The sequence below is a fragment of the Elgaria multicarinata genome, chromosome 19, assembly GCF_023053635.1.
Source record: "Elgaria multicarinata webbii isolate HBS135686 ecotype San Diego chromosome 19, rElgMul1.1.pri, whole genome shotgun sequence".
NCBI lineage: Eukaryota > Metazoa > Chordata > Lepidosauria > Squamata > Anguidae > Elgaria > Elgaria multicarinata.
Genome location: NC_086189.1, coordinates 8,064,396 through 8,088,452, shown reverse-complemented (window position 1 = coordinate 8,088,452; position 24,057 = coordinate 8,064,396). Strand labels below are relative to the sequence as shown.

The 24,057-nt window shown below is 47.1% G+C and overlaps 1 protein-coding gene across 4 annotated transcripts in view; it reads right to left on the bottom strand.

Moving 5' to 3' along the window:
* CDK5RAP2 (CDK5 regulatory subunit associated protein 2) overlaps positions 1-24,057 on the bottom strand; it is a 189,705-nt gene that overhangs the window by 22,883 nt on the left and 142,765 nt on the right. For 3 of the 4 annotated variants that reach the window (XM_063144885.1, XM_063144884.1, XM_063144882.1), the window contains 8 exons: positions 23,266-23,387; positions 19,820-20,068; positions 14,515-14,595; positions 11,449-11,690; positions 10,542-10,688; positions 9,717-9,855; positions 3,450-3,496; positions 675-1,306 (listed from right to left, as the gene is read on the bottom strand). In XM_063144885.1, the coding sequence (XP_063000955.1) occupies positions 1,247-1,306; positions 3,450-3,496; positions 9,717-9,855; positions 10,542-10,688; positions 11,449-11,690; positions 14,515-14,595; positions 19,820-20,068; positions 23,266-23,387 (1,087 nt within the window). In that variant the 3' untranslated portion in view covers positions 675-1,246. Of the gene's footprint in view, positions 1-636; positions 1,307-3,449; positions 3,497-9,716; positions 9,856-10,541; positions 10,689-11,448; positions 11,691-14,514; positions 14,596-19,819; positions 20,069-23,265; positions 23,388-24,057 lie in introns of those variants that run through there. The other variant, XM_063144883.1, reaches the window with a different exon arrangement.

Here is a 24,057-nt window from a genome sequence, read left to right as displayed (position 1 = left end):
TCTTTTTACAATCTGCAGGAGTTGCTCAGCTTCGCTTTAAGTAGGGCCGTGCAAGATTCGGATTCGGACGCCACGCTTCGGAATTCCGAATCTGGATCCGAATCGTGCACCGTCCTAGGGATGCCTCAGCATTGGCTATGCTGGCTAGGTCTGTCGGGAGTTATGGGCCAAAATGTCTCAGCGGCCACAATTTGACCACCCAGCCTTAAATGGAGGAGGCAGCTTTGGGGCTGTGCACACACAGCTGCGGAAGGGAATGGGGATCCATGAGTGTGCTTCCGCACACAGAAGGCCCCCCCAAAAAAAGATACTGAAAATAAAGCCACCGCTTTTGGTGGGTGAGACTGCTTAAGATCCGTTCAAAGGTACTTTTGGGGTCCAGTCAAGAGTAAATCAACCTAGCCAATTCCTGAAGACAGAAATTCTCTATCTATATATCAAAAAATTAACCACTGCTTCGTAGAAAAGATGCAACACTCTGCAACAAAAATAAAACATTGTTGCAAAACAAATGTCTTGATTCACTTTAATGCCTATCCGATTGCTCTGAAGAGCGAGATTAGAAACTTGCAGGCCACACCAGGTCGCTCAAGCAAAGAACTCTTCAAGCAACTCATCACAGCATGTAAAGAATATTATTGTTCAAGGTTTCCCACATCCCAGGCGCAACGTACCTCGGTTAAATGGCTGCCACCCGGACTTCGCACCCGTCACATGGCACTGACGGCGCGTCTTTTCTTTTTATCCATTTTGGTATTGCGATTTCTAGCGTCAACAAACACAGTACCGTGGTTCCAAAAACTAAAAAAAAAAAAACCACTTTCCAGCATTTTTGTGTTTAAAAAACTAAACTAAAATAATAAAGAGATGGGGGAAGAATCCTCAGGCCGTCGTATTCATCTTGCTGTGGTCACTATCAACACATGAATCCCAACTTTGCTATATACAATGTTAAATAAGTTATTTTCCAAAGCTCTTGTGGTTCTAGCAAAGGGGCAGCCAGGTGATGACTTTGCCAACCTTCAGATGTGTAGGACTACAACCTCCGAGACCTCCTGCTGCTGGCTGTGTATGATGGGAATTGTAGTCTGACACGTCTGGAGGATAAAAGGTTGGTGAAGGCAGCTCTGAAACAGCCTCTGAGAAATATCGATAAATATTAAGGCCTTGAGGGTAAAGAAACAGTCAAAAGAATAAGCTTAGCAGGAAAAAAAGGGAGAGGTCTTTATTAGAGGAAGTGTAGCCTTCACAAAACCCTTTTTCTGCTGAGGCTGGAGGCAGACGTTTTGTTTTCAGGTGGCTGAACCTAAGGAAGGAAGCAACATTTGAAGTTAATGAAAACTACCACTGGTACAAGCAATCAGAACCAGGTGGCATAAAAAACTATATAGACTAGTTCTCACTGAGCGGATGAGAATCTTGCATTACGTCTGTACTGCTTTTCAGAACGCGCCTCCCCCACAGAAAGCATTCCCTGCACATAGAAATCTAGCCTGTCAAGGAGATTAAACTAGAACCTTTCTGCTCAGGCACTTGGGCCCTCGTTCTCACTGAGGGGGGGAGGGCTGTGTGGGCCGCAGCATTTCAGACTGCGGATGCAGACATGACGGCAAACAAAAATTCTCTGCACATAGAAAACTAGCACGTCAGAGAGATACAAGCTCAGCCCTCTCCCTGACATGCTAGTTTTCTAAGCTTGAATCTCTCTCTCTCTCTCTCTCTGACAGAGTAGTTTGCTATGAGCTGATTTTTTTTTAATTTGGTGCTTTGCATGTAGGAGCAGTGTCAAGTTCTGCCCCCTGCCACCGCCCAGATGAGCTGAAATGATGCTGCCTACACACAATTTCCCCCTATCTCATTGAGAACTGTGCCCAACTGTCCAGGAGAAAGGCTCTAGCCTACACTTTTCCTTGACATGCTAGATTTCTACATGCGATGATTGCTTGCATGGAGGAAAAAGCTTATCGGGTGCGTCTGCAACCCCGCACACGTGTTGTCCCCCTCAATGCGTACTCGGCTTCTATGACACGGAGGAGTGGCAGTAAGACAGGTGACGGAGCAGTTAATGGTAAGCTAAGCTGGACAACGCCTGCAGAAATCTAGCATGTCAAGAATCACGGGGGGGGGGGATTAAGGCAGAGGAATGCTAGATTTCTAAGCTGGCGTGGTTCCTGAACAGCTAAGTGAAAATACAAGTACTTGAAAGGTTGCTGCACAGAGGGCCAGGATCTCTTCTCGATCCTCCCAGAGTTCAGGACGCAGAATAATGGGCTCAAGTGACAGGAAGCCAGATTCCGGCTGGATATCAGGAAAAACGTCCTGACTGTTAGAGCAGTACGACAATGGAACCAGTTGCCTGGGGAGGTTGTGGGCTCTCCCACACTAGAGGCCTTCAAGAGGCAGCTGGACAACCATCTGCCAGGGATGCTTTAAGGTGGTTTCCTGCATTGAGCAGGGGGTTGGACTCGATGGCCTTAGAGGCCCCTTCCAACTCCACTATCCTAGGATTCTATGAGATCTTGAAGAGAGGTGCCGTGGCTCAGTAGATATCTGTACTCAGTAGAGTACAGGCCTGTCAGGAACCATTCGCCTCCCTTGTCCGGGTTTGGAACCCGTGTATAGATTGACCTTCCCTTGTGTTCAGAACCGCAGAGATGGCAACAGGGAAAACCACGTGGATGGGGATCTCGTCACGGTGGTAGCGATTCGCTTTTGACTGTCCTGGTGTGCTCTGGAGCCTATAGCTACTGACTTCTGAAGGGTGTAACCGTTGAGCATTCACGGTGAGATTTCCTGTGGTAAAGATGTCTCTCTGATTTGGGCGTCCTGGGTCAGTTTGCCAGAAAGTGTGATCGCTTAAGGAGCCCGAAAAGACATGTCTATAACAGGTTCTAAAGGATCTCCCTTAACAGGTAATGGGAGATACCCTGGTATAGCACGCGTTCATATTTTGGAAGGGGGGGGACACGGAGGTTTGACAAACTGCGGGCAAAGGTGAGGCTCAAATAAAATCTACAGCTGATAGAACAATGTCTTTTCTCCCCACCATAAAGCAGCTATTGCTTTAGAGCTTCACACTCATTACCGGCATTTGTACTGAATTAGTGCCTGCCTGGGGGGGGGGGCTGGGGACAAGGGGGGGTGTCAGTGTGATCCCCAGGGGTTTTCGAAACCAACGGCTGACCCTGCTTATCTGCCCCTCGCCATCATGATCTAATGAGAAGGCGCAGTTTGAACATGAACCACGAAGGCACGTCCGCTGCATGAACGGGGTACGGACGGCGCTGTCTTCACCCCGCGTGGGTGGCGAAACCTCCACGCCCACGCCAAAGCATGTTCTTAACAAGGCAATTTAGACAGCTGGTACAAATGAGCCGGCAGAGGGAGGGAGGAGGCGGGGAGGCATAAACGGGAGGGTTAATTAACGGACACTGAGGGTTTTTACTTACTTCCAGGTTTCCTCGTGCCTTCTTTAGAACGTCGTGAGTTAAAGTCACTGCAAAGAGAAAATACGCTTGCTTGAGAATGGGCCCGCTCGGGTGGAGAGGGCCTCCTGTGGGAAAAGCCCCAGACTGAGCAAGAAGGTTTTTTAACTGCCACGGCCGTGCATGAGGTGCACATTTTTGTACAACATGCATCCTTATGCACGGTGGTTGGAAGTCTCAACTGAGATCATCGGGACTTAATCCCAAGTGCATGCGGTTAGGACTGCCGTTGCTTGAGGGAGAAATGGGGCTGGGGGTTCCCCCCTCCCCCCCCCCGATTCCAATCCCTCCTTGTCCCTTGGATTCACTGGGCCTCACGTTCCACACCTTCAGAATTCTAGTTTAACAGGAGGAATTTCTAAAATTCTGGAACTGACACGTACTCCGTCTGCCACAGCGTTCGGTTTATTTGTGTGTCTCCCCCCGCCGACACGTCTGCACCAATAAAGCACTGCGAGAAACGCAACCCTGAGACGATCATACCGCGGATGGATGAACTTTAGTTTTGTATGGTGTTTTAGTTACGCACAGACACAACCTCCTGTGTGCTCGCAAATGCTCTTTCACACGAAACAGAAAATATTCTCTGCGGACAAGAAAACTGGCACAACAGGGAGAAGGGTGAAAGCTTAGCCCTCTCCCTGACACCCTAGATTTCTAAGCTGGGAAGCTTTCTCTCAATGCTAGTTTTCTATGGGCTGAGAATATTTGTTTGCTGCTTTGTCCCAATGATCGTTCACAACCCAGGATGAAAGGATGTTGAGAGAATCATAGAACGAGCATTGTTTTGAAGCTGCGTTTTGGCAATGCCTGCATGTCGGTAGTGCGTCGGTAGTGTAAAAGACATGCATCAAAAGCTGTAGAAAACTGTCCGTAAGATAGTTGCTCAATGCAATACTCGTAAAGAAAAAAAGAGAAAAAATGGAGGATTCGTAATGCATGATTTTTGCTTCGGCAGCAATGCCAGATTACTCAAGAGTTCCAAAATCTAGGGAAATGCAACGCCCTGAACGTTCTTGCCTCCTGATCCCTGGAAGGCCTGCTCAGCCCTATTCTAGGTTCCAGCAGCCACATGCCACATATCAGGTTTATCTCAGTAGCCGCCACGTAATTCATTTATTTAAATGTATTCAATTCCTCATAAAACAAATTTCGCTAGGCGTTTTACAGTAGAGCTTGAATCAGAACTCCTCATCAACGCCAGCTAACATGGCCAATGGTCAGGGATGCTGGGAGTTGTAGTCTAAATTATCTGGAGGTCTTCAAGTTGCTTTCCTCTTCTCCTTTTTCCTGCTCTAATAGGTTGGGGAAGGCAGGCTTGAACGAACAAGCAACAATACATCATGGAGATGATTCCGTTGCAAAAACACCCGTGTATTTTAAATGAATCATAGACCATAGAATAGCAGAGTTGGAAGGGGCCTAAAAGGCCATCGAGTCCAACCCCCTGCTCAATGCAGGAATCCACCCTAAAGCATCCCTGACAGATGGTTGTCCAGCTGCCTCTTGAAGGCCTCTAGTGTGGGAAAGCCCACCACCTCCCTAGGTAACTGGTTCCATTGCCGTACTGCTCTAACAGTCAGGAAGTTTTTCCTGATGTCCAGCTGGAATCTGGCTTCCTGTAACTTCAGCCCATTATTCCGTGTCCTGCACTCTGGGAGGATCTAGAAGAGATCCTGGCCCTCCTCTGTGTGACAACCTTTTAAGTATTTGAAGAGTGCTATCATGTCTCCCCTCAATCTTCTCTTCTCCAGGCTAAACACACCCAGTTCTTTCAGTCTCTCTTCATAGGGCTTTGTTTCCAGACCCCTGATCATCCTGGTTGCCCTCCTCTGAACACGCTCCAGCTTGTCTGCGTCCTTCTTGAATTGTGGAGCCCAGAACTGGACGCAATACTCTAGATGAGGCTTAACCAGGGCCGAACAGAGAGGAACCAGTACCTCACGTGATTTGGAAGCTATACTTCTATTAATGCAGCCCAAAATAGCATTGGCCTTTCTTGCAGCCATATCGTACTGTTGGCTCATATTCAGCTTGTGATCTACAACAATTCCAGTAAATCATTTCCCATGTGCTGGGAGGACCACAAGAAATAGACGGCATCTGAGAAAAAGTAGGGGTCACCCGCTTTAGCCTGAGAAAATCCCCCCCCCCCCCCAAATAGAAAGAAACACTGCTAGAACGTCAGCAGGCTCTCCCACCTGGAGAAAATAAGGAGTCTGAGACAAGGTGCAATCTGCACTGGGAGAGGTGTGTGTGCGTGTGAGAAGTGCCTCTAAAACTAAAAGGTAATGACATCTGTAATCCCCATAATATAATGCGACTTCAGAGCAAATTGCATCTAGGGCTCTTTGCGTAGGTGAGTGCTCTCTGCTAATAAACGACACTGTTGATAAATTCATTTTCCCTGATAAATTCCCCCCCCCCCAGATCACAGTGATTAAAGTCAGCACATGGGAGATGATTTACTGTTTGCCGGCTTGATTCGGTGTCTCAGCGAAGCCTCCAGAAAACACTCGGTATGAAAGAAGGAAGGACGGGAAGCAAGGGGGTTGGAACTGAGGTCCATGGGGATCTCTCGGATGTGGCCATGGGAAAGCCACCCCCCACCCCACCCAGCTCCCTTGGCTCGTGAAGCTTTTCTATGCTTTACAAGAAAGGATACCAGGAGCAGGGCCTTCTCCGCTGTGGCACCCCGGCTGTTTAATGAGCTCCCTAAAGAGGTTCGCCTGGCACCTACGCTATACTCCTTTAAACGCCAGATAAAGACCTTTTTATTGTCTCAGCAGCCTAGCAACTTAATTTTAACTTTGCTGTTTTCAAAATTGTATTTTAAATCTGTATTAATTTCTGCATCGCTGCTTGATTTTTTTCCCCCTGGCTGTGTTTTTATATTGTATTTTATATTATTGCTTTGACACTGTTTGTTTTATATTTTGAATGGCTTTTATGGTTTTAATTTTTGTGAACCGCCCAGAGAGCTTCGGCTATTGGGCGGTATAAAAATGTAAATAATAAATAAATAAATAAACAAACAAACGTATCATTGCTTAATTATATAAGGCCATCAGGGTTTACAGATTAATAGCCAAGACAAGTTCTTGCGAAGAGGAGCTTACAATCCAAACTATGGTTTATTTATTCATTTATTTATTACATTTATGATGTTGTGCAGACTTCTACTGTTACTTTCTACTGTTAGTTTTTCCCTACCCTGTGCCTGCTTACCCTTCCCTGTACCTGTTGGCATTCTCTTCCCCTCCTTATTGTTTTACTATGATTTTATTAGATTGTAAGCCTATGCGGCAGGGTCTTGCTATTTACTGTTTTACTCTGTACAGCACCATGTACATTGATGGTGCTATATAAATAAATAATAATAATAATAATAATTTATATACTGCCCCATAGCCGAAGCTCTCTGGGCGGTTTACAAAGGAATAACAGCTTGAATCTCATGCCAGGGTAGAGTCGTAAGGTTCCAATTCTATACACGTGTACTTGGGAGTAAGTCCAATTGAACTCAACGGCTCTTACTTCCAAGTAGACCTGCGCAGGATTGCACTATAAATCTGAAAGCAAGAGAAAAGCAACCTGGTTTGTCTGGGGGAAAAAAGGAAGCCTCCTATTTGCACGAACGAAACTATTTGACTGGAGACCAGGCTGGAGAGGAGCTAACCAGCGGCCCAATTTTTGTGCCACGTTAATAGAGAAGTTCTTCTTTGAAAAATAAGCTATAAAGGATGAGCTGGTGGGGGTTTGGTGGGGGGGGGAAAGGATGCGTGTTAACCTTTAAAAAATGTATATTTGCGAAGGTTTCGAAGCTAATAATTGAAATCAAAAGCAAAGGCATGCTTTATTCCGGTGGCGTGAGTAACTTGTGACATTTATGCAGGTCCATTTCCTGCACCTTTCAGTGGGGGGGTGGGGGTGGGGGGGAAGGAAGCTAATCTGGCATTTTCAATGCCAGATTAATCACTCCTTAGCACGCAACGGCATGCTGGACCAGTTCAGGGAGCCGGCTTTTCCCTTTCGTCAAGACGTTGCAGAAAGAGGTAAAAGCGTCCTCCCAACAAAGGGTCGAAACACGCATTTATTCTAAAAAGGAACTAGGGATATTTGCCATGCGTGCGCAGGGTCTGCTCTCCTTGGACGCAGACAGAGCGCCCTGCCTTTCCACCATCAAATGCCTGGATTTATGTCTTCTTACAATGCAGAGGAGCAGAGGGGTCTTTCAGGGCTGGGGAACCCTCATAAGAACATCAGAAGATCCCTGCTGGATCAGACCAAGGGTCCATCTAGAACAGCACCGTGTTCACCCAGTGGCCAATCAGCCATCGGCCAGGGATGAACAAGCACGACTCCTCCTCCTCCTCCTCCTCCTCCTCCTCCTTCTCCTTCTTCTTCAGAACATCAGAAGAGCCCTGCTGGATCAGACCAAGGGTCCATCTAGAACAGCACCGTGTTCACCCAGTGGCCAACCAGCCATCGGCCAGGGATGAACAAGCACGACTCCTCCTCCTCCTCCTCCTCCTCCTCCTCCTCCTCCTTCTCCTTCTTCTTCAGAACATCAGAAGAGCCCTGCTGGATCAGACCAAGGGTCCATCTAGAACAGCACCGTGTTCACCCAGTGGCCAACCAGCCATCAGCCAGGGATGAACAAGCACGACTCCTCCTCCTCCTCCTCCTCCTCCTCCTTCTCCTTCTTCTTCAGAACATCAGAAGAGCCCTGCTGGATCAGACCAAGGGTCCATCTAGAACAGCACCGTGTTCACCCAGTGGCCAACCAGCCATCGGCCAGGGATGAACAAGCACGACTCCTCCTCCTCCTTCTCCTTCTTCTTCAGAACATCAGAAGAGCCCTGCTGGATCAGACCAAGGGTCCATCTAGAACAGCACCGTGTTCACCCAGTGGCCAACCAGCCATCGGCCAGGGATGAACAAGCAGGACATGGTGCAACAGCACCCTCCCGCCCATGTTCCCCAGCAAGTGGTGCACACAGGCTTACTGCCTCGAATACTAGAGATAGCACACAACCATCAGGGCGAGTAGCCATTGATAGCCTTTGCCTCCAGGAATTTATCCAACCCCCTTTTAAAGCCATCCAGATTGGTGGCCATTACGACATCTTGTGGTAGTGAGTTCCGTAGTTTAACTCTGCGCTGTGTGAAGAGGCCCTTCCTTTTCTCTGTCCTGAATCTCCCACGGATTCGCTTCATGGGATGACCCGACTCGGTTCTAGTATTATGAGAGAGGGAGAAAAATGTCTCCCTATCCACTTTCTCTACACCGTGCATAATTTTGTACATAAGAACATCAGGAGAGCCCTACGCATTCTCTACGCATTTTTACGAGCGTATTTCAAACGGAAACATCCCTTCATTGGCTCAAGCAGGCTCGTGTCCATTTAAGAAACATACTCAATGTTTTTTCCACATTGTTCACGCGAGGGCATGTCGACGTTCGTTCCCCCTCGCCCCTCCACACCTACCGCATGGGGCTGGCTGCGTTGAAGACAAACGAGATGCAAAAAATCGCTACGTATTCACTACCAGGGCAGGTTTAAGGTTCTTGTACTTGTGTACAAAGCCCTAAACAACTTGGGACCAGGATACCTGGGAGAGAGAGCTCTGCCTTCTCCCCTACCAACCTGCCCAGTCACTGAGGTCATCCGAGGGCCTGCTCCTGGTGGTTCCACATCGACCCATCCTCTGATTGGAATCCACCAGGGGAAGAGCCTTCAGCGTGGTGGCCCCCTCCTGTGGAATTCCCTGCCTCTGGAGGTCAGGCAGGCGCCAACTTTGTATCCCTTTCGGCACCTCCTGAAAAGGTCATTATTCCAGGAAGCCTTTCCTTAATGACCAGCCATGGTTCACTGTACATTTTGCTCTTTTTAAAATCTATTTTGAAGTGTTTTATTCTGTTTTTATTTTATCTTGTAAACCGCTCCGATATTTTCAATGGGGAGCGGTATATAAATACTGTAAACAAACAAACAAATAAATAAGATAAAAATGCAGTTAAGTATACCGAGCAGGAATTGGGTGGGCTGCACGCTTTGACAAAGGAACGAATGCAAGACTTTAGTTTAGGCGCTGCGAACTTACGGCTCCGTCGAGCGATCAGACGTGAAAACAGGCAGCCTGTGCTCCGCAGAGGGCACCAAAGAAACGCGGAGCGACAGGAAAGGAGGAAAGGGGAACCGAGGGAGAGGGAGGAATTTCACTCACGCTGATCCAGGATGACTTTCTCCATGTTTTCTTTCAGCTGGTGGGTCGAGTGCAGCCGCTTGACCGTGCTGTGAAGTTTCTTCTCTTGCTCGGCCAGTTTCCGACGGAGCTTGTGCAGTTCGGCCTTCAAGCCTTCGTCCTTAAGGTGTGCAAAAAGTCAGAAAAGGAGCCTTTACGCCCAAGCCACGGTTGTGCGCAGCCTGAGGCGAGGATGTACGGAGCGCACCGCCCTGCGCAAGGGTGACCCGTTCCCCCTCCAGCGCCAAGCAAGGACGGCTGCTGGTTCAAAGCCGCACAGCGGCATCTGCGGCGTTGGGTGTGTGTATGTGTGTCGCTGGAGACCGATTCCAGTTTTCCCATCAACTATCTGTACGCCGCCCTGAGATCCCAGTGATATAGGGCGGGATACAAGTGTTTAAATAAATAAATACACTAAACCGGAACCTGGTTTAAAAAACAAAATTTAAGTTGAGCCATTAAAAAAAAAATTGGTGTTTTCTCAGAATTTGAAAAAAACTCATATTCAGTACGCTTACCGGACCGGAAGCACTGCAGAAATCCGTCGGGATTAAATGGAACAGATTTCCCAGTATCGCATGTCCCTAACCATCCACAATTCTCTCCCTCTCTCCCCTCTCCATTCCTGAGCCATCGTGACTTTCATCGCTGAGATTCAAATGACAGGGCTAACAAGTTGGGCAAATCCCCTTATGGCAGACCAAAGAGGGGGAAAAAGAGTTAAGCTTTGCTGCGTGCGGTTCCAGCTTCTTTCGGAAAACAGAAACACACGGCTGCTTTTCTGGATTTCACGCCGTCGCGCCCTACCTGAAACGAGTAAGCGGCACTGTGGACGACTTTCATGGGGAGGGAGACTCTCCAGAGGCATTTCAACAGCCGTGCGGCTTCGTCCAGGTCGCGCTGGATGGCACAGAGGGCTGCAGAAAGCCTGCTCTGAGAAGCATGGAGGGGAACCTACGTTGCAGAATTAGAAGAAGAAGAAGAAGAAGAAGAAGAAGAAGAAGAAGAAGAAGAAGAAGAAAGGGTTTTCTATTTTATCCTTAAAAGATTACAAAAACGTAAGCTTTAATTAATGGCACAAATTCAATTTGTGGCGAATTCCAGTCTCAGGTTGATGAGCAAGTGTATTGCGTGCCAGGCAAACTAATTTATTAGGTTAAGAAGGCGGCTGAATTATGCATTATTCAAGCAGGGTGGTGGCAGAGGGAACGGGGCCGGGGCCTAATCAATAACAGTAATTAATAACGGGCCACATTTACTACATTGCCGTGGCGCTGGGAAAAGACTTCTCCTTTCCCTCTTTGCATTTCACGGCCGTGCGATTTGAAAGTCAAATGACTCCCGGCATTAATTTAGGCGACGTCGACGTTTCTTCCTCGGCAGACCCTTTTTAAACTGCTCCATTTAATGGGTAGCTAAGTATGGGGGCCCAATGTGGAACATTTTCTTTCGCAGGCAGATGAGGAAACTAATAGAGGGAGCTGCCAGGGTGAGGAATTGGAGGGGCGCAGAGAGAGAAAACATTGAGTGGAAGCAGAGGAGATTGAAGAGGGTGGGAAGGGGCGGAGGGTGTGTGTGTGTAGGGAGCAGGCAGGCTTGCTCTTACAGGAACCGGAAGCTAGAACCACACGGTTCCCTTTCAGCCCTCTCTCTTCCGTACAGGGCCCTTTCCTCCCCAAATTCAGGGAGGATCCTTCTCGGCCATGAGGCTTACCGTCACGCCAAACTCCCGATGGCCTGCATCTTTCCCAGGAAGCTGGAGTTCCGACAGCAATTTCTGCCCTTCTGAGATCTGCTTCCGCAAAGAGTTGTAGTCTTCGATCAAGCCGAGGACGTGCCGGCCGTTTTTGTCCGCCCACACGCAGTGGCCGGGGACGGGGCAGGGGTCGAGGATCTTGGTGGCCGAGGAGCTGCCTTGGGACGAGCTGTCCGCGTTGTCCAAAGCAAGCTCTGCATCTGAGGAGCAGAACCATCAGTCACCCTCAAGACGTCTAAGCAACAGCTTCAGCCCCTTCCCGCATCGTTCCCAGGCTTGAAGACCACCATACTTTTTCGCCACTTCCTTCCTGCCTGCCCACTGAATATAGTCTAATCTTTTCCGAGACTCCATAAAAACTCCTCGTTTTCCGTCATAGCTTCTTCTTCCCTCCACACTACTTTATATACTGATATCAGAATTGGTGCAGCACCATGAGTGGTCGTTGGAGGGCTCTCTACAGCTAACGCGTCTCCCGACCAACCCCAAGAACGAATAGGGCAGGAGTTTTACTCCCCGCTAATTTAACCTTGTCCAACCTGGTTGCATGTGTTGGATTATAACCCCCACCATCCCCAATGGCTGTGCTGGCTGGGCATGATGGGACCTGTAATCCAACCCATCAGGAGAGAACCAAGTCGGGGAAGGCTGAGCTGGACATTCCTCTTATCCCATTTTTTGTTGTTGTCTGCCTGTTGGGTAGCTCAATATGACAACAGGTGTTCACAGGAAAATCTGTACTAGAAAAGGCAATGGTGGTGAAAATATGTACAAAAATTATCCTGGTTGTGCTTTTTATATTGTATTTTGTATTTGTGTTTTTTAACTTGTTGGTTGTTTTATGATGGTTTTAATTTTTGTGAAACGCCCAGAGAGCTTCGGCTATTGGGCGGCATAGGAATGTAATAAATAAATAAATAAAAAAGAACCATAGAAACAAATTCAACACATTGAATTAAATAGTCATTCAAACAATTATTCTACTCCAAGTTATTTTTTACTAAAGTAACCTCTTTACAATACAATGCTACTACCACATGTATAACATTTCATTACATATCTATGATGTTCAACACCTGTGCAGCATTTCCTCATATAACATTTGCATCTGTCGGCGAGTACAAGGACCAGCGTTTTGGAAGGAGATATTTCGAAACAAGGAATAGCATGAACCTTGTTAAACAAATAATTTTGGCCTTGTTATAATGAATGAGTTAGATTCAAGTGTTAAATGTGTTTGAATGTTGATGGGTCTGGATACTAGATGCAAATGTTATATGAGGAAATGCTGCACAGGTGTTGAACATCATAGATATGTAATGAAATGTTATACATGTGGTAGCAGCATTGTATTGCAAAGAGGTTACTTTAGTAAAAAATTACTTGGAGTAGAATAATTGTTTGAATGACTATTTAATTCAATGTGTTGAATTCGTTTCTATGGTGGCTGCCTTTAGGGTTCGTTTTTGTTCACAGGAAAACGCCAGAAACCACGTCCTTGGGGTCCATCTAGCTCAGTTTTGTCTACGCCAGGGGTGAGCAACAGGTGGCCGGCAGCAAAACCACTAAGGAAGCCTAGAGCGGCCAAATCTCATGTGTTTCGAGAGATAGGTGTCCGATTGAGGCTTCCGTAGTAGGCGTGTCACCGAGAATTGCCAGCAAACTGGCGGAGGTAATGTTTTCAACACACTATGGAATGTGGTTCCTTGGGGTGGCGGGGGGTGGCACAAATGGCCTCTAGATACCTCCCCCGACAAAAGCTGCCTTCCCCTCGTTTACACCGACCGCCGGTGGCTTCTCACAGGTCTTCCCCAGCCCTAGCTGGACCTGGGACCTTCTAGATGCAAGACAAGGCGCTCTACCACTGAGCTTCCTCCCGCAAAAAGAGGAAAAGTGGAAGCGCAGTTGGAAGGGCTCGCCCGGGCTCAGGATGGTGCCCGGCTGAGGAGCGACTACCTGCGTTGGCAATCTCACAGCAGTGGCTGTCTGTGCTCAGATTCCATGACCCTTTGGGGATTCCACTCGCCAGCCTTTAACGGGTGGGGAAATCAGGCCGGCGTTGGGGGCAAGCCCCCCCCCCATGCGGAATTGGCTCCCTTCCTCTTTGGCTTTAAAGAAAAGCATCAGGTGGAAGATGCACCCCCCCCCCATCCGTCCCTTCCCCTTTCTACAAATGGCTTTAATGCAACGTTGCAGGATTGTTTCTACATCAAACACTCCAAATGCCATTAGACTTCTTCTTCTTCTTCTTCTTCTTCTTCTTCTTATTATTATTATTATTATTATTATTATTATTATTATTATATTTATTTGTATCCCGCCTTTTGCCCAATACTGGACCTCAAGGCGGTCTTACAAAGTTTAAAACATACATTGTAAAACCTAGGAAAAGAAATGTAAAAAAAAAAAAAAAGTTTAAAATACACAACAAAATTATAAGTCATTAACATAGACAGAGGACCAGATTATTCTCCAAAGGCCTGCTGGAACAAAAATGTTTTATCCTCCTTCCGAAAGCCTATCAAGGAGGGAGCCAGCCTAGCTTCCAAAGAGAGTTATATATTCTTTGAAGAGAGTTCCAGAGCACTGGAGCAGCCACCAAGAAGGCCCTCTCCCATGTTTCCACCAAGCGCGCCTGTGAAGATGGTGGGACTGAAAGAAGGGCTTCTCCAGAAGATCTCAAAGCACGGGCAGGCTCATAAGGGAGAATACGGTCTTTCAAATAACCTGGACCCGAGCCATATAGGGCTTTATAGGTCATAACCAGCACTTTGAATTGTGCTCGGAAACAGACTGGAAGCCAGTGGAGCTGTTTTAACAGGGGAGTTGTCTGCTCCCTGGGGAGAATAAGGTTATCAGTGGCTGCTAGGTATGAAGGCTCTATGGAAACCCAGGTAGGAGCGGAGGACCGTCTTATTTCCTTCATTGCTGGTGTTATCATTAAATCTCAAATCAGAAAGCATTCCATGCACAAGGGACGTTCAAAAGCAAATGCATTCCCAGCGTTGACGTCCATCACGATACCTGCTTTCAGAGGTCCTAGGTAGCATCCATACTTCTGTTGCAATTCAAGGATGTTGCTGTCTGCAGAGGGGAACTTAAACTCTAGTTAACGAAAGAGAAACACAAGGTCAGAAAGCAAGTCGGGTCCGTGCTGTGTGAATTCGACACTTCTCTGATACTGTTGCAAACACGCACAAAAACAGAACTGGACATTCTTGACTTTCCCTGATTTCTAATAATAATAATAATAATAATAATAATAATAATAATAATAATAATAATAATAATAATTTTAAAAAAGTTAAAGGATAGGAGAAAAGATTAAAAAATATATGGACAAATTCTCCTGAAATATCAGACATAGAATCATAGAATCATAGAATAGCAGAGTTGGAAGGGGCTTACAAGGCCATCGAGTCCAACCCCCTGCTCAATGCAGGAATCCACCCTAAAGCATCCCTGACAGATGCTTGTCCAGCTGCCTCTTGAAGGCCTTTAGTGTGGGAGAGCCCACCACCTCCCTAGGTAACTGGTTCCATTGTCGTACTGCTCTAACAGTCAGGAAGTTTTTCCTGATGTCCAGCTGGAATCTGGCTTCCTTTAACTTGAGCCCATTATTCCGTGTCCTGCACTCCGGGAGGATCGAGAAGAGATCTTGGCCCTCCTCTGTGTGACAACCTTTCAAGTATTTGAAGAGTGCTCTCATGTCTCCCCTCAATCTTCTCTTCTCCAGGCTCAACATGCCCAGTTCTTTCAGTCTCTCTTCATAGGGCTTTGTTTCCAGACCCCTGATCATCCTGGTTGCCCTCCTCTGAACACGCTCCAGCTTGTCTGCGTCCTTCTTGAATTGTGGAGCCCAGAACTGGACGCAATACTCTAGATGAGGCCTAACCAGGGCCGAATAGAGAGGAACCAGTACCTCACATGTGAAGCAGCAATCCGAAGCGGTCTTAGTACAGAGTAGGTCCTGCTGCAATCAATGGGACTTCTATGTAAACCTTCTTAAAGTCGCGTTGCAATTAACGCTTCTCCTGAGAGAGGCAGTGAAATGGTGTCCTTCACAACTACTTGCAGCCGACTCCACAGAACTCTTGGTTAAAAGCAAACAAACACTGGGCACATGGCAGCCAAACCTAACCAGTTTAAACCCCATTGATTTCAATGGGAGCATTAAGATATGCTTAAACCCCTCCTGCTGAAATCTATGGCTCTGTAAGGGGCTTAACTGCGGCTGGATTGTGTCCAGTGCAATTAAACGTTCCCGATCTTTCAGGACAAGACAACCTTATTGAAACTGCTGTGTTGCCGTGGAATTGGATAATTAACTGATCACTAAAGAAGCAAGGCAGCATATCGATCAACGGGGCTTTCCAAAGGAGCAGTAAGCTCCTTTGTGAAATAACCCAATAATAAAAGAGATTTTTCTTATTAGTTTAATCATCTGATAGCACTCTTCAAGGACTTGAAAGGTTGTCACCCAGAGGAGGGCCAGGATCTCTTCTCGATCCTCCCAGAGTGCAGGACACGGAATAACGGGCTCAAGTTAAAGGAAGCCAGATTCCGGCTGGACATCAGGAAAAACTTCCTGACTGTTAGAGCAGTACAACAATGGAATCAGTGACCTAGGGAGGTTGTGGGCTCTCCCACGCTAGAGGCCTTCAAGAGGCAGCTGGACAAGCATCTGTCAGGGATGCTTTAGGGTGGATTCCTGCCTTGAGCAGGGGGTTGGACTCGATGGCCTTGTAGGCCCCTTCCAACTCTGCGATTCTATGATTCTACGATGTAGACAGTATCAGCCCTTCCATGTCTCCTGGGTTGTTCCATGCATTGGGCCACTTTGCACAACAGGGCCAGCTCATCATGGGTTATGTAACCCACAATGATCTGCAGTGCATGTTGGATGAGTGTGAATTAATGTATGGGTAGTGGCCCACCAAATCTCTCTCAAGCCATTCTGTACCAATCACGCGAGGTGCTGGTCCCTCTCCAGTTTTTAAATCTTACTTGAAAACGTTTCTTTTCTCGAAAGCTTAAAATCCGTAGTGTGACGATTCTCGTTTTTATTATTAGTTTTATTGTCCCCCATGCTGGCTGGCCTTTCCCCTCCCTGTTTGTTTGTTACTGTGGCTTTAGAATGTAAGCCATATGGCAGGGTGTTTTGTATTTTGTTCTGTACAGCACCATGAAAATTGATGGTGCTATATAATAATAATAATAATAATAATAATAATAATAATAATAATAATAATAATAATAGTAGTAGTAGTAGTAGTAGTAGTAGTAGTAGTAGTCAGCCCTGGTTAGGCCTCATCTAGAGTATTGAGTATTGGATTCCTGCATTGAGCAGGAGGTTGGGTTTAATGGCCTTATATGTCCCTTCCAAATCTACTATTCTATGATTCTGTGGTTCGTAGCCCACTTTTCCCTCCAAAAGGAGACCCAAAGTGGCTAACAACATCATGCAAAAAAACCCACAATAGTTTCAAAAGACAACCAAACAGTACGAAAAAAATGGATTTAAAAACGTTACAGTAAACTGATGGTCTTCTCCAAAGTCTATCGAGCAATGCCGAAATAAACGTTAGGAAACATTCAATACAGTAAAATAACTCTGGTGATTTTCTCAAACCGACTTTCACAGGAGCACACGCACCGCGCGCACCAATAAAACAAAATCTAGTCATCGAGCTTGGGAATTTCCCGTTTCGCCTAGTGAAGGAAACCGAAGTCGCAGACCACATAGCGTTCAAATTTGCAGTACGCCCAAAACTTCACAGCAATCAAAACGCACAAACCCACTTTTGTATATATTAGCACAGTGCGATTTGTCTATTTTTTATTTATTTTTTGCTCCAGCTCTACTCAACAAGGTCAAAAGTACAAGATTAAGTCAGCCAGAAGACCTGCAATATTTGTTTAGGGGAGCTCATTACGTTCCGTGGTGCTGCAATGCCCTGGATGTTCCCTTCCAATTCGGATTTGCATGGCATGCGGATACCTTTCTCTCGCCTTAAGCTTTAAATTGCTCGCGCTACAGCTCTTTATTTAAAAGCAATGCAAATGGAGAGAGAGAGAATATTCCTCTAAGGGCACGAAATTTATTCTGCTGATTTATTCACAGACCGTCCAAAGCACATATTGATCGTCTCTGAGTAACGCGTGGCCGCCCGTGGCAAGTGCTTGAGCATTAAATAAACCATTCAGGTAAGCAGAAGTGTACAGAAACTTTTAACGCAACAGTTTTGCCATCACGGAGACAAACTGGAAACTGACCCGAGTTCCTTAAGCAAAAGGAGGTCGTGGCTGGATGTTCCAGAGATGAAAACCAGCAAGCGGTCTTGAAATGCTAAATGGCCGGAGTTGGATGAGTGCTGTCCGAGCCTGGCCCTGTTTGGGGCTCTTCCTGGATTTTGTGAAAAGCTTGCCCTTTCGAACTTGAGGAATCGAGAGGAATCAAAAACAGACACATCGCGCAGCGCCGATCTATGCCAAAGTTGGTTCGGGTGTTTTGAGAGCTGTAACGTTTGGACTTTACTGCAAATTTGAATTATATGGCGCAATTTCAGTTTCCTTTGCTAGACCCTGTTCAGACGACACGCGAAGCCACGGTGGGTAAGCTTTTTGAGCGAAACGTTATGGCTTAGGGTGTCCTGTGAGCCATGACTCAGCACGATGGCTGAACCACTCGTAACCATGGTGGCTACATAATCACAGTTTAAATGTGACCATTGGCTAACCATTGGCTGCAAAAAGGGTTAGCAGCCTAACTATGATTAGCGTGTCGTCTGAACAGGACCAAAATGGGTGAAATGTGGCTTCCTCTCCCCTGCCAATCCACCCCTCACTGTGCAACCTCCCCCTGCCCCGAAGAATCATAGAATAGTAGAGTTGGAAGGGGCCTATAAGGCCATCGAGTCCAACCCCCTGCTCAATACAGGAAAAGCATCCCTGACAGAGGGCTGTCCAGCTGCCTCTTGAAGGCCTCTAAGGTGGGAGAGCCCACAACCTCCCTAGGTAACTGGTTCCATTGTCATACCGCTCTAACAGTCAGGAAGTTTTTCCTGATGTCCAGCCGGAATCTGGCTTCCTGTAACTTGAGCCCGTTATTCCGTGTCCTGCACTCTGGGAGGATCGAGAAGAGATCCTGGCCCTCCCGTGTGACCTTTCAAGTATTTGAAGACTGCTATCATGTCTCCCCTCAATCTTCTCTTCTCCAGGCTAAACAGGACCAGTTCTTTCAGTCTCTCTTCATAGGGCTTTGTTTCCAGACCCCTGATCAACCTTACTTTGGGGAACGGAGGGAAGGTAGGAGGGCTCACACCCACACAAGACAGCCTTCACAAGGTCTGTCTTTAACAGTTGGTTGGGGCTGGTTTGGAAGATTGGAAAGTGACGGAGGCATGGAGCTGTTCACACAACTCACTAATTGACATTCAGTGGTTGAGTGTGGGTTGTAGTTGAACCATGGGTTGTTCGTTGAACTGTGGGTTAGCGTCCCATTTTCCACAGGGAGGCTTGTTAACCATGATGAACAACACACCAACAAACTATGGGTTCTCCAGAAAAATAAGCCGCCTGGCATGGTTAACAAGCCGCCCTACAAAAAATGTCCTGGGTTCAGACAACACGCTAACCCACGGTTCAACAACAAACAAGCCACGGTTCAACAACAACCCACACTCAACCACTGAATGTGGGTTGTGAAAGCCCAAGTCACTGTCATCCCCATTACGATCGGGCCCAGGTTGACGGCCAGATTCAAAAAGGCGGCAGACTTTTCGAGCAAGGGGACTTCCTGTGTCCCTCCGCTCCAAGTCATAGAAGATGCGAGGGAGACTGGAGCAGCCAGGCACCGTCAGAGCCCGCTTCAGTTGGACACACACCCCCCACAGGGCTAACTGCCATCTTCACCTTGCGGGGAAGAAGGAGCTGTTGGTTTGCCCCTCCATTGGGAGACGAGAGGATGGAGCAGGGCCTTCCCACCAGCCTAAACAGTCTCCTTAATTTCTTTTTATTTTCTCCCTCTTCCCTCCCCATCCACTTTTCCTTGTGTGTCATGTCTTTTTTTAGAATGTAAGCCTGAGGGTAGGGACTGTCTTCTTCATTGATACATTGTAAGCCGCTCCGAGAGCCTTTTGGCTGAGGTGCGTGATAAAAATACTCTAAATAAATAATAAATAAATAAATAAGTCTTGCACCAGAGTTGCGGGCAAAGAACCCCATAGCCTACAGACAAGCGCAGTTCAATGTATGCTTCTGGTGCGTCGGATCTAAGAACAGCTCTTCCGACCCAGACACAAAAGGCTGACCGTGCAGCGTTCCGTACCGTTTATCCCAGTGAAATGGTGCCATTCCGTTTTGAAAAGGGAGCTGATATTTACGCTTGACCTGGAGTTGCCCGTCTCTCTCTTTCCCCTTGAAAGATGTTCTTCTAGACTTTCGTGCAGTATCTTGTTTGCCTGGATGCTTCTTTCAAGCTGTGTTCTCAAGTTCTGTATTTCAGTCAATAGTTCGTGCAAGTCAAGTGGTTGATTTTGATCTTTCCAGCATTCGTCGGATCTGTCGCAGCTGTGATCTGAGGATGTGGAGGGTGTTTTTATTTTAATTACTATTGCAAACAATTAAAATAGCCATTATTAAAATGCTGAATGAGTGCATTTGAGTCCGATATTAAGAGCTAAGTGCAAACAGTAGGTAGATAATGATTTAATGGGAGAGAAAACACACACACACTTCTCCAGACTTAATTGCTTCTACCCTCCAAAGATTTAATAAGAGCCAAAAATTATTTTTCATTTTGTCCATAAAAGCTAATGTTGCATACCCAGGGCAAAATTATGTATATTAAGAGACTGGAAAGGGGGAAAAAAAAGATGTATAAATTCTGAAGGGCATTTGGAGGCATGGCTTGGAAAAGAAAAGAAAGGATAATAAAGGAAATCTCGGGACCAAGGAATGGATGATATAATTACGACGAGGAAAGAGCAATGATAAGGTGGATGGTTAGCAAACAGATCCGGAAAATGAAGACACTCTCTTCACCGGAAGCCGGAACATCAGCTAATCGTGAAAACCGAGAACCACAAATGTTCTTAATTTGGCAGCAAGATGGTAGTTAATGGTTTCCCGCGCAGATAAGTCACATCTGTGGTTGGGATGCTGAGCATTATTTCTGGGCGCGTATTTTTCTCACAGCATTGAACATGCCGCTGCCCCCGGCTTAATCCCATCCACCCTCATCAACTCTGAATCCATCAGGGTGGATCACAGAACAGCCCCGTTGGATGTAGAAATTGAGGTCCCGTTCCCACTCAGCAGTGAATTTTGCTGGGTGGATGGGCAAAGCTCTCTCGTTCACCTCGACGTACTAAGCCAGACACATTTACGGCCGTAAAATGAAGTTCCCAAACTTCTCCTGAGCTCCTGGGCTTCCTTGTGAAATATGCCGGAGGCAAAACACGGGGCAAAGGGCAATATGTTGAAAGATACTGTGGCCTTAGCTAGACCTAGCAGATAATCCCGGATGGGGGAGGGATGATCTCGCGTTGCGATTAACGCAAAGTCTCGCCCTTGTTTACACGAAAGGCGCGGCGACCTCCAGAAGAGCGGCGTCGCGCCCGCCATTTTTAAATTGATTTTTATTCATTTATTTATTATTTATTTAAAGCATTTTTATAGCGCCACCTCACCATTTCTGGTATCGCGGCGCCTTACAATCACATATAAAACAATTCCATTAAAAACCCTCAACCCACATGAAAACAATGCCATTAAAAACCCTCATTCCATTTTAAAGAAGATGGAGCGCACGAACGCTCGTGCACAAAGGTAACACTTTTTTTAAAAAAAAATTATTATTATTATTATTATTATTATTATTATTTGTATTCTGCCTTTTGCCCAATGCTGGGCCTCAAGGTGGCCTTACAAAGTTTAAAACATACATTGGGGGGGACCATAAATGTTTAAAATACACAACAAAATTATAAGACATTAACATAGATGGAGGGCCAGATTATTCTCCAAAGGCCTGCTGGAACAAAAAAGTTTTAGCCTGCTTCCGAAAGCCCATCAAGGAGGGAGCCAGCCTAGCTTCCAAAGCACTGGAGCAGCCACCGAGAAGGCCCTCTCCCACGTTCCCACCAAGCGCGCCTGTGAAGATGGTGGGACTGAAAGAAGGGCTTCTCCAGAAGATCTCAAAGCACGGGCAGGCTCATAAGGGAGTATACGGTCTTTCAGATAACCTGGACCCGAGCCATAAAAATAAAGTCATTACCCCACTCCCCACCCACCCTACCCCTGATGGGCACAGCTCCCAGCTCCATGCGATTGATCGCGCGGAGCCGGGTAAACCCATGGAAACGGGCCACACGCTCCGCTGTCTCGGGCTCAGCCCAGGACCGCGGAAAAAGCGAGCCCAAAGTGTAAGGCTCTATCCCGGGGACAGGGAGGGATGATGTGGACGCACAGGGACAATCCCTGGGTTTGCCCTGGGATAAACGCTGGTATAGCTAAGGCCTGTGAAGGAGTGGAACTGCCCTCCATTTTTGGCATTTAGTTTGGCTGTACGGCTATTATGGGGTTCAACCTCTTTCTTTTCTTTTGGTATGTGTGCTACTCAGTTTCAGCCGAAGGTCAACAGTATAGTTTGAATTAAAGATGGATGGACTTTACACGTGCCCATCTGGACCAGAAATTGTGTATTTTCAGAACAATGTAAACGGCAGACCCCATTTACCCAACACCGAAAATACGCCATTTCTGGAGCTCCCAGAAATGGGACACTGGCCCTGCGGCTCTGCCGGGTGCTCCCCGGGCTGCAAAGAAGCTCGCACAGTGCCATGAGCGGGGCTGGACGGGGGTACAGTGAACTGGGTCGGGGGGAGGACACGGGGCTGTCCGCCAGATTCTCGGATGCAATCGGACACCCGAAACATACCCTGTACATACCATGAAGAAAGATTGGTGGGAGATCCAGGACACAACAAAGGAAGAGCTTTTTCACGCAGTGCAGAATTCAACTACGGAATTTGCCAGCACAAGATGTAGCGATGGCCACCCATTTGGATGACATTAAAAGGGGGTTGAATAGATTCCTGGAGGAGAAGGCTATCAATGGCTACTACCCCTGATGGCTAGGTGCTACCTCCAGTATCCGAGGCAGTAAGCCTGTGTGCACCAGTTGCTGGGGAACATGGGTGAGAGGGTGCTGTTGCACAGTGTCCTGGTTTGTTGGTCCCTGGCCAATGGCTGGTTGGCCGCTGTGTGAACAGAGCGCTCATCTAGATGGACTCTTGATCTGATCCAGCATGGCTCTTCTTACGTTCTGATGGTTTCTCCCGGGCATGCCCTTTACAGTGGTTGTATCTCAGTTTGCTTCACCTCTACATCTGGCCTCCAACCCTGAGATCCTCCCCCTCTAACCTGGAGCATCACCGGAGGGAAACATCAGGGCATGGCAAACATGCCACTCGCATCAGGGAAAAAATCAGCCTGGCTCCCAGTGAAACTATGGGACTGCCAAACCTGAACATCAAGAGATGATGATGTAGCAGGCACAACAAACATCAGAATGTGAGAAAAAGCACGTTCGTTTGGAGAAGCCATTTCCTAGTTCGTCATGGCGACAGGCAAGCTCTAGTTGGCTAAATCTGGAATCAGGTTAGTATTCACAAGCGTTCTCAGCAAGCACTTGGGAACAGCTTGTATCTTGAACCCTGGCGTGACAGCTGCCAAGGCCCAGACAACGGACAAGGTCGCTTCGCGCCGTACCTTTTTGACTTCTGATGGTTTCGTCGAGCTTTTCATAGACTTTGAGCTCCAGTCGCAGCGAGTGCAGCAATCTGTCATTCTCTGACAGCTGATGCTGTTTGGCGTTCAGCTCCGCTTGCAACCTGCGACGGCCCAATTGAACTGGTCAGTAGGGGTTTAAATGCCGGCCCCATAAATGGGTGACCCGGCTGCACTAACACCCGTCTCGTTAGCGTGAAAAGCCAACGACGCCTCGGGAAGGAAGGGCTTGGAAGGGACCGGGTCGTAAAGTTACAACTCCTGCCCCAAAGGAGGGTCTTTGATGCTATCAGCCTCACACAGATGAACTCACATCATCCAGATCACAGCAGAACCAACCTGGACCGCATCGATGGACCGAGAGAGCACAGCTGCAGGACCGGAAGAAACCCATCACAGGGAAAGGCTGAAACCCTCTGGGGTTACTAACCAGGGCGAGAATTCCTTCCCAATTTTAAATTTGTTGTGAAAACTGCAGAATTTGGGCTTCTCAACTGATGCCGTACGGGTTTTGGGATATGCTAAAGCAGCTATTATACAGCGAATCAGAGACATCGAATTCCAAAACCACCTGAGACTGGCTGTACGCCATCCCAACTATCAGGACTACGTAGGAGCATTTATTTATTTATTACAGTTTTATACATGTATAAAAATGCCAAATTATATGTCAAAGCTATCAATTCCCAAATATAGGAAAGCTTTTATGTTAACCAGATTAAATGTTCTACCTTCTGCACTCCTCGAAGGCAGATATAATAAGATCCCTGTTCA